We start from the raw sequence: 10,857 nt of genomic DNA, 5'->3' as shown, positions 1-10,857 counted from the left end.
TCAAAGACAAAAATACAAAGTAAAAAGGAACAAATAATAATAAAAAAAACCTAAAAATTCTACCTAAGCACAAATCCGCGTCGGCGGCGCCATTTTGATTAAAGATTTTTGGTGGTTGTAGTAATGATGATAAGGGGTATCGTTCAAACTCGAACTTGTGAAGGTAATGGATTCTTAGATTTAAAAATATATACAAATATTGACAAATTGGTAGAGAGGTACTGGGACTAATGATTCGGCCAATCTTCATAACATAAGGCTTAATGATTTATTCTCAACAATAATAGCTCAAAACATATATGGACTCTTATTTTGCCAAAGTCGATTCTCAAAACATTGGTTGTAAATGTTAAGCATGGAACATCAAATCACCTAAGCTAAGCATGACCCATCTAATCAAATAACACCCAATTTAATCAAATCATATTTCACTTAATTTTTAATGCAAAAGTCTTAAAAAGAATTAATAAAATTACCCATTTATGAAGCTCGGCCTCCTCCGTCGCCCCAGTGTTGGGGTTTAACTCATCATAGTAAAAATACTCTCAAAATATTTCATTGATGCACAAAAGTGTTTTACAATGAAGAGAAATACAAGAAATTGATGTAAAACAGAACTCTGCGACCCACAGAAGGCGTCCAGAATCAACGACAGAGCTAAGGTGCTGTTGTCGTTGAAGAACTACGACCCACACACGACCGTCGATTTCACTGTTGAAGAACGACTGCTGCTGCGAGTCCGTTCTTCGTGTTCTTCAGGCGTGTTAATGGCAGCAGCAGCAGCAGGTAACTTCTCTGCAACTCCTCCTGCGCCTCTCTGCTCGCCTCCAAACCTCCCCAAACTCTCGACAGCCTGGTGTGCGAATAACAGCTGCCTTGGGGGTGACCTGGGGGTGCCCCTTAGTAATTAGGTTACCCCTTATCCAAAAGCGAGAGTCCGAATAACACTTGTCCTCCGGGTGCCAAAATCAACTTTTCGAGCCGAATTTTCCAAAAATATTTATTTCCAAAAAATACCTACAAATACATAAAATAACAAAATTAGTACAAAATCGAGTGCCAACAATATATAGTATTGAGATCAAATTAGACACAAAAATGTGTCTATCAGTTACTGAACTCCAAATGACGCATATTCGGTAGGAAATGATCCATATATATTTCCGAATGTTTGGTATTCGGTGGATAGCTACTCAGTTTATATCCGATTATATATAATCGGAAATTATGGTTGGAAATTACTACCGAATATACACAATCTATTTACTAAACCTTGGTTTCTTATGTATATAGGCATGGATCTATGACCACTTCCCTATCCTGAAGTTGGCCGGAGAGAACCCGGGGTGGTGCAAAGGTACTCCTAGAGGAACAAAGTATATATTTGAAGACAACCGTTCTAAGACAAAGGAGCAGCAATTGATTCGCATGAGGGAGATTTTGGACCAATTGAAGGCCTCGGACGTATGCTTTGATCCATACAAGGAAGATCGAGTCAGTGGGCATATAAATGTTCGGTCGGACTTGTCCCTTTATTTTGGACCATTGTGGCACCCCACAGGATATGTGATGTATAACCCCTCTAGGGTGATGCGACAACACGGGTATATACAACATCAACCTCTGGAGAAAATGGGGGATTACTACAAATTGGAGTTGGAGTTGTGTTCTTCTAGTGGTGACAATCTCACGATTGTTCACACAGGCCCACCTACTGTTCTTGATAACTGGGATAAGAGGAATGACTTCATTATCGACACTGGTAAACGAACCACCCGAGGTGATGAAAATTCTCCAGACTATATGAGTTGGTATAACAAGGTATCACATCCTTTGGTTATCCGTGAAATCAAATCCAACACTACTGCGGCGGGTTCAAGTTATAATTGTATCATCAAAGACAAACCAGCTGGTTATGATAGACTGGTGCGTGTTCTTATATTTTTGTTCATTTTATATTATTCCTATAAATCTTAGGTAATTACCGTTTGATGTTATGTCATTACGTATAAAAAACAAATGAATAGGTTCAAGCGTGTTTCCAAAATGTTAACTGCATGCCTGAAGAGCGGAGATCCCATGCCAGCTGAGAAGATCAAAGAGGCTAGAGATCTAGTTGATAATATGGATAACGAAGATTCTGCTGTCCAGTTTGGGGAGAAATTAACGAAGAGGCATCCGCCCAAGGTGGCAGTATCAAAGACGGGTAAAAGAACTCGAGCTTCATCGAGCGCTGAAGCTGCTCCAACTGAAGCTGCTCCAACTGAAGGTGCTCAAACCCGTGGTCGTGCAGGACTGAGAGGTAGTCACGATCGTAAAGTAAAGAAGAGCAGATAAATGACAATGATTTTTGTTGTACATTCGGAAATTTGTTTGGGTAACTAAGTTAGACAAGTTCAAATGACAATGATTTGTGTGGTATATTCGGAAGTTCTGGTAACTAATTTAACTTCCGATTATTTCAAAAACAAAATTTGAAAAGTATAAGTTTTTCCAAATTCTGATTTTTGGGCCATCGTTCATTCGGAACTTTACAAAAAAAATATCCTCCGAATATTACAAGTTCAAAACAAACCACGCCATGGCTCCAGGTGGTTCCAAGGGCCAATATTGAAGGTTAGACAGCCCATAATCGGAAGTTTTGGTAACTAATTTAACTTCGGATTATTTCAAAGACAAAATTTGAAAAGTATAAGTTTTTCCAAATTCTGATTTTTGGGCCATCGTACATTCGGAACTTTACAAAAAAATTATCCTCTGAATATTACAAGTTCAAAACAAACCACCCCATGGCTCCAGGTGGTTCCAAGGGCCAATATTGAAGGTTAGACAACCCATAATCGGAAGTTTTGGTAACTAATTTAACTTCCGATTATTTCAAAGACAAAATTTGAAAAGTATAAGTTTTTCCAAATTCTGATTTTTGGGCCATCATTCATTCGGAACTTTACAAAAAAATTATCCTCCGAATATTACAAGTTCAAAACAAACCACGCCATGGCTCCAGGTGGTTCCAAGGGCCAATATTGAAGGTTAGACAGCCCATAATCGGAAGTTTTGGTAACTAATTTAACTTCCGATTATTTCAAAGACAAAATTTGAAAAGTATAAGTTTTTCCAAATTCTGATTTTTGGGCCATCGTACATTCAGAACTTTACAAAAAAATTATCCTCCGAATATTACAAGTTCAAAACAAACCATAATCGGAAGGTTTAGTTTTTATTACCCTTTCGATTATTCTATGTAAAAAAACTGTTTCCTGGAACCAAACAACACCATAATCGGAAAGAAAGTTGACTCATAACATAACCGAATATTACAATCGGTAGGTTGTTTAACAAAATAATCTACCGATTTTGTATAATCGGCTAGTTTTTATATTAATAATACTCCGATTACATCCATTACATAAAATTCAAACGGCCTTAACCTTACAATTTCGTCAAAAGCACCTAAATCCATACTCCTAATTCACCATAAAAGTATTAAAACAGATCATAACTTCCAGTGACCATAAAAATTTTCCCTCTTGATTTTGTAGCATCCTTCATGTTCAAATCGTTTCCCGTAGAGGTCCACATACCGGCGATCCGCAAGATTTCTCTGAAATTACGAATGAGTAACAATTAGTACTAACTTTTGTTAATGTGAGTTGGAGTTACAGAGATACTTACTCGTTTTTCATACGTCCACCAAGGAAAAGCGTTCCTAACAAACCGTTCCTCATCTTCAAGTTTGTCAATCTCCTTATCGAGCGCATTCTTTCTCATCTTAATGTCATTGGATGATCTTCGAATTCGATTACCATCTAAGGCCTCAAGTACCATTAAGATACGGTTCCATATCTGCTCTTCGGATTCCGATTTGTGGAGCTTGTGAACACGATCATGAGCAGTTACCACAACCCACGCTCTATAAATAGCACAATCTTCTTCTTCGGCAAAAGCAATATCCATGTTTTTTGTTATGAAAATTAAAACTGAAGAGAGGAAAGAGTTTGGTGCAATTGGGGTGATAGATATGAGTTTCTTCATATAGGTTTAGGGTCCAACGGCTCTTTTTGTTTTTCCCAAAAACTCCAACGGCTAATTTGACGAAAGTTGAATGTGGAGAAACCAATAATCGATAGGTATTGTATTTAGCATATCTACCGATTATGGTAGCTTTCAAAATTTGAATTTGGAGCAACTTATAATCGGTAGGTATTGTATTTAGCATATCTTCCGATTATAGCAGCCTTCACCTTCTTCTCTATAACTCTAACAACTCACAAATGAAAAAGAAATGGAAAAAATGAAACAAAAATCATTCTAATACTGCACCGACTACAATCGGAAGTCTGGGAAATATTTTGGCTTCCAATTGCAATCGGAGGATAACAATGTTATCATACCCTCCGAATATATAAGGGTAATTTTGCCATTACGAATTACGCGAGATAAGGGCTGACTACATTTTCCCTTTGGGTGACCTTTTTTGTTTTATTGTTGACCCTAAATCCTTTCGAGTGACCACTAAAAACGCCAGTAAAAATTATACTCCAAAATAAAAAGAAAAACACTCTCAAGTACTACTCAATAAACTCTCACACTCTCCCCCACTGAACCAATAATCCCTCTTTTTTTCTCTTTTTTTTTTCACAGATCCAGCTGTTTCTTCCTCTACTTTACTCCCTCCCTCCCCACCTATCTTTCTTTCTTTTCTCTGTATTTGTGTCTTGCTCTATTTTATACTTCACTCTTCTCCAACCTCTCAGAACAAAAAGTCATTTTTTTCCTTTTTCTTTTTCACATAGTAGAGTGTGAAAGAGGGTTTATCTCCATTTCTGAAACTTAGATTCATCACTGATAAGGGTTTTACAACCACTAAACCTCTTCAAGTTCACATTTTATGCTGTTTTTCATACTGGGGCGAGTTTATTTTCACAAAATGAGGTGTGTTTTTTAATGGGTTTTTGAAGTTTGTTTGTTTGGTTCAGTAATGGAAGAAATACAGTCTCAATCAGATAATTATAGATCATCATCTTCATCAGCAAGTAGTCCAAATAATCATAATAACAGGTTAATACCAACAAATAACAATCTATTTTACTTGAGAAAATCTGGGTTATTGAGACAACCTATTTCATTTGAAGATTCACCAGAATGGGAAGATACTGAAATAGATGATATTGAAGGAGGATTAGGAGGTGGGAATGATTCTATTAACGTTGTTACAACTACTGCTTCTGTTTCACCAGCACTCTCTAAGCTGAATAGTGGCTCTTTACCTTCTGTATCAATACCAGAAACTTCTGTTGCTGTTAGAAAAATTGCAGGGGTTTCTGTTGTTTGGAAAGATTTGACTGTTACTATTAAGGGGAAGAGGAAGTATTCTGATAAAGTTGTCAAGAGCTCTAATGGGTATGCTTTACCTGGTACACTTACTGTTATTATGGGGCCTGCTAAATCTGGGAAATCAACATTGTTAAGGGCAATTGCAGGTTAGTAAGATGATTTTAGTGTTTTTGAAGTATGTGGGGTTTGTTTATGTTCATGGAATTTGTAATTTTAGCATTTTAATGTGTTTGTTTGTGATTGTTGTAGGGAGATTGGGTGATTCGGCTAGAATGTATGGCGAGGTGTTTGTGAATGGGGCGAAATCGAGCTTGCCGTATGGGTCCTATGTAAGTTGTTAGTTTCATTGTTTAATGGGTGATTGTTGCTTTTAATTAGTCAATATTAGAGCATGAAGACCTAAACCAGTACCCTTTGAAGTGAAATCTATAGCTTTGGGTTGTTCCTATCTTGGAATGTTGAGTGAAAGGCATATGGGGTCGTTGTGGATTGTTCAGCTGTCTTAGCTTTTCATGATTACTATATTGTCCCAGCCTTCGGAGGTGTTAAGGAATGAGTTGTATGTCAATTTCGCAGGGGTATGTTGACAGGGAATCCATGCTAATTGGTTCCCTCACTGTACGGGAGATGTTATACTACTCGGCGCTTCTACAACTTCCTGGCTTCTTTTCTCAGAAGAAGAGCTTAGTGGAAGATGCAATCCATGCTATGTCGTTAGGTGATTATGCGGACAAACTGATTGGCGGGCATTGTTTTATGAAGGGTCTTCCAAGTGGTGAGAGGAGGCGTATCAGTATAGCCAGGGAACTTGTGATGAGGCCTCAAGTCTTATTTATAGATGAACCTCTTTATCATCTTGACAGGTATTTCAGACCTTCTTGCCCACCCATGTTAAGTTTTGTTAAGATGAATGTTATCAGCGAAAGTTTCAAATAATTTCTGATAGATGCAGGAATAGTCTAACCACATAGGTTGCTTGGTTAACATGCATTCACAGGATCTACTAACACTTGTATATCTTGTATTCAGTGTATCTGCACTTCTCATGATGGTGACCTTAAAGAAACTTGCGAGCACTGGATGTACTATTATATTCACAATGTATCAGAGCAGTACAGAAGTATTTGGCCTCTTTGACCGCATTTGTTTGCTTTCCAACGGGAATACACTGTTTTTCGGAGAAACCTTGGCTTGCCTGCAGGTGGATATCTTAAATATCTTACATGTATTATCTACTTTTGTATTATGCACAAGCATGCTGATATTTCAGAAATCAAGTGTCGTTAACTTCTCCTCTAAAAAGAAAAAAATTAAAAGTGCCATTTCCTAATTCCTTTGAGCATCGGTATTGATTTTTCTTGTCTTCGGGAACTAACTTGGTAGTTCTTTTCTTCCTATGTGATGCAGCACTTCTCTAATGCTGGATTCCCTTGCCCAATTATGCAAAGTCCATCGGATCACTTTCTGCGTGCAATTAATACGGACTTTGACCGGATCATTGCCATGTGTAAAAATTGGCAGGTAATTTTATTCGGATGCTGGGATAACTGAGATAACATTATGTTGTATTGTATAAAGTGTAGAACCTATCCTGAAAATTTGATCTCTCTTCTTTCAGCCGTAGTCAACTATATTGTCATCTGGATATCTGATAACAATTTGTATATGTACAATTACCTGACGAAGATAAGAACAATTTTGACAGGATGACCATGGTGATTTTTCATCAGTCAATATGGACACTGCTGTCGCGATACGTACCCTTGAAGCAACATATAGATCAAATGATGCTGCTGAAGTTGAGTCTATGATACAAAGACTCACTGACAAGGTGCACAACTTACCAGTTACCTTCCAAATACTGCTAATTTGCTTTGTATAGTTAGCTTATCTTTTCTGTAGACACTAAATTGATCATTTGATTTATTACTATTTTCTGCCGTCCTTTTCAGACCACATGTATGCTTCCTAGAATCCTAGATTTCCTTTCAAATGTCTAAATGAATGATTTCTGGCAGATTACACATGGTCCATTTAGTGAGGCTGTGTGTTTATTAAGTAAGTTAGGGCGTCTTGGTTGCTTCAGTGTGTTTATTATATCTCTGGCCTTATGTCTGAGATTTTCTCATGTATCCACAGGAAGGTCCACTCTTGAAAAGCAGAGGCAAGGCGAGTGGTGCTACACGGACTGCAGTTTTGACATGGAGGTCGTTATTAATTATGTCGAGGGAATGGAAATATTTCTGGCTCCGGCTTATCCTTTGCATGTTCTTTTCACTATGTGTTGGTACGATATTTGCCAATTTGGGGCATTCCTTGTCATCTGTTGTGGTGAGTGTCTTCCGTTGAGAGCTTGAATTACATTAAGTTGGAAAAAAAAGCTGATAAATCAGTCTGATGGATTTATCCTTCCTCTTTAAACATACTCAATTTGTATTTTGCAGGTGAGAGTTGCTGCGGTATTTGTGTTTGTATCATTTACGTCACTGCTAAGTGTTGCCGGATTGCCTGCTATGATAAAAGAAATTAAGGTGATTATCTTATTCACTTTATTCCTCCTAATGCGAACTTAATAAAGCTTATAGTATCTGGTAACATACAAAGTTCGTACTCTACACATGGAAAATGAAACCGCTGTTAATACTCGTTATGCATGTAACTGATTTTCTGGTAATTTTTTAATGGTCTCTTTTACTTCCTGTCACAGATATATATACATGAGCAATCTAATGATCATTCAGGAACATTAGTTTTCCTGCTTGGGAACCTGTTCTCCAGCATCCCCTTCTTGTTCCTAATCTCGATTTCCTCAAGCCTCGTCTTCTATTTCCTTGTTGGCTTGCGGGATGAGTTCAGCTTGTTGATGTACTTTGTGTTGAATGTTTTCACGTGTCTCTTGGTGAACGAAGGACTCATGCTGGTTGTTGCAACTATTTGGCAAGATATATTCTGGAGCATTTTGACTGTGATCTCCGTACAGGTAACTGATGCTAGATATCAACCGTGTCTCTTCTGAAACCTGAACTAGATATCAACCGTGTTCCGAGGTCGTTGATTTTATTCGTGCTTAACTGGCCGACTCAAAGATACATTTAAAGCTTATTGGGCTTCTCTCTACACTCGCTAGTAGAATTTATACACATTTGGCTAGAGTTTGAATTGCTTACTGCTTATGTTTGTTTGTGTTTCCAGGTATTAATGATGCTTGTTGCTGGCTACTTCAGAGTTCGGGAGACATTGCCTAGAGCTGTATGGACATACCCGATGTCCTATATTGCTTTCCACACTTATGCAGTCCAGGCAAGCTTCTCTCTCTCTGACACACACACCAATGACAAGTGTTTTCTGTGGTTCTTAGTTGGCGTATAATTGTATTTCAGGGTCTTCTGGAGAATGAATACGTTGGGATTTCATTTCCTCTGGGGCAAGTAAGGACCATTTCTGGGCTCCAAGCAATTCGCAGTGCATATAACATCTCACCTGATGGTAATGCGAAGTGGGGAAATCTGCTGGTGTTATTTCTTATGGCGGTTGGTTATAGAGTTATCCTGTTCATTTTGCTATCATTTCTTGTGAGGAAGAACACCAGCATCTGCAGGTTATTTAGGTGTCAGAAGAACACAACAATCTGAATTGTAACCTCATGTTATAACATCTTAGATATGTGTAGATCTCTAGGCAAGAATTAATAAAATAAAAAAATATGTTTCTAATTTTCTTTATTCTTCACACCACGCATTTGCAGTGGCCGTCCGATTCCCTTTCGGGACAAAGCGAAGTGAGAATACGCGGTTTGTCTAGCATGCTGATTAAGTTACCTGGCATTTTTAGGTGCGATCCCGAAAGAATTAGGGGCGACTTTTTTATTCCCAACCCATAACCAAGGTTAAGGGTTGTTCAAAAGATAGAAGAATACGTTAACGCCCTTCCGTAGTCGGAAGTTATTTTGTGTCCGATTGTTAATATTAAATCGGTAATTAAGTAACACAAAGATACTACCGGTTGATATAAATTTGTACTAAATGCGCATTTGGGGATACTATAATCGGAAGTTAACGATAAATTCATTTATTACCGATTATAGGCTCAATAAAAATTCAAAAAAAAAAAGATTTTTGTAAAATCTCATTTTGGTGCTGCTCTGCATTCGGTAGTTATATAAACTATTTTGACTACCGAATATGGTTGAATATTTGCAAAAGAGAGCCACTGTACAATCGGAAGTCAGGATTTTACCTCATCTACTGCCGATTATAGGCTCAACCAAAATTCAAAAAATTGAGGATTTTTGCAAAATCACATTTTAGGGTAACTCTATATTCGGTAGTTATATGAACTATCTTGACTACCGATTATGGTAGAATATTTGCAAAGAGAGTCACTGTATAATTCGAAGTCAGGATAACTTCATTTACTACCGATTATAGGCTCAACCAAAATTCAAAAAATTGAGGATTTTTGCAAAATCACATTTTGGGGCAACTCTATATTCGGTAGTTGTATGAACTACCTTGACTACCGATTATGGTAGGATATTTGCAAAGAGAGTCACTGTATAATCGAAAGTCAGGATAACTTCATTTACTACCGATTATAGGCTCAACCAAAATTCAAAAAATTGAGGATTTTTGCAAAATCACATTTTGGGGCAACTCTATATTCGGTAGTTGTATGAACTACCTTGACTACCGATTATGGTAGGATATTTGCAAAGAGAGTCACTGTATAATCGGAAGTCAGGGTAACTTCATTTACTACCGATTATAGTCTCAACCAAAATTCAAAAAATTGAGGATTTTTGCAAAATCACATTTTGGGGCAACTCTATATTCGGTAGTTATATGAACTATCTTGACTGCCGATTATGGTAGGATTCGGTAAAGAGATCTACTGTATAATCGGAAGTCAGAATAACTTCATTTAATACCGATTATAGGCTCAACCAAAATTCAAAAAATTGAGAATTTTTGCAAAATCTTAATTTGGGGCAATTCTATATACGGGAGTTAAATAAACTAAATTTACTACCGATTATGGTAGCATTTTAGCCAAAGGTCTACTTTAATCGGGAGTCGGGATAATTTTTTTTACTACCCATTACAGGATAATCAAAATTCAAAAGATAGATAATTTTATTTTGGGATACTTTATATTCGGAAGTTATATAAACTAAATTGACTTCCGATTGTCAAGTTACCTACAAATTGTAAAGGGCAGTTTGGCCATTAAAAAAATGGGAGATAAGGAATGGCTACATTTTAGATTTGGGTAACTTTTTTTATCTTCTTATGTCGTGGCTAATTCTTTAGGGGTCGCATAGATTAATTTACGGCACAATTATCATACAAATGACAGAAGTCACGAAATGGTCCACAGAAAGCATCATTCTTGGTGGATTCTTATGTGCACCCTTTCTAACGTAATTTCTGATCAACTACCTGTTTGCTTTCGATAACAACTACAGTATTTCACATGTTCCTTACATCACACTTTTCAAAGCACATTCCTCTACAACTACCA

At 37.3% G+C, this 10,857-nt stretch overlaps 1 protein-coding gene across 1 annotated transcript; it reads left to right on the top strand.

Annotated features, from left to right (window-relative positions):
- Positions 1-4,633: 4,633 nt before the first annotated feature.
- Positions 4,634-9,053, top strand: LOC113310825 (ABC transporter G family member 3-like). Its single transcript, XM_026559623.1, has 11 exons — positions 4,634-5,483; positions 5,587-5,666; positions 5,914-6,200; positions 6,367-6,538; positions 6,745-6,858; positions 7,043-7,168; positions 7,477-7,668; positions 7,782-7,868; positions 8,045-8,317; positions 8,530-8,637; positions 8,718-9,053. Exons 1-11 carry the CDS (start codon positions 4,982-4,984, stop codon positions 8,967-8,969), a joined length of 2,193 nt encoding a protein of 730 aa, XP_026415408.1. The 5' UTR covers positions 4,634-4,981; the 3' UTR covers positions 8,970-9,053.
- The last annotated feature ends 1,804 nt before the right edge of the window (positions 9,054-10,857 follow it).

This window comes from Papaver somniferum, chromosome 9, assembly GCF_003573695.1.
Source record: "Papaver somniferum cultivar HN1 chromosome 9, ASM357369v1, whole genome shotgun sequence".
In the NCBI taxonomy this organism is placed as follows: Eukaryota; Viridiplantae; Streptophyta; class Magnoliopsida; order Ranunculales; family Papaveraceae; genus Papaver; species Papaver somniferum.
This window is presented reverse-complemented; position numbering and strand designations above follow the sequence as displayed.

What these genes read in the sequence shown, in the direction of transcription:
- LOC113310825 (XM_026559623.1), top strand. Translation starts at nt 4,982, where the DNA reads ATGGAAGAAATACAGTCTCAATCAGATAATTATAGATCATCATCTTCA. An exon ending in ATTGTTAAGGGCAATTGCAG is followed by an intron (nt 5,484 to 5,586) that starts GTTAGTAAGATG and finishes TGATTGTTGTAG; the next exon opens with GGAGATTGGGTGATTCGGCT. An exon ending in CCTCTTTATCATCTTGACAG is followed by an intron (nt 6,201 to 6,366) that starts GTATTTCAGACC and finishes TCTTGTATTCAG; the next exon opens with TGTATCTGCACTTCTCATGA.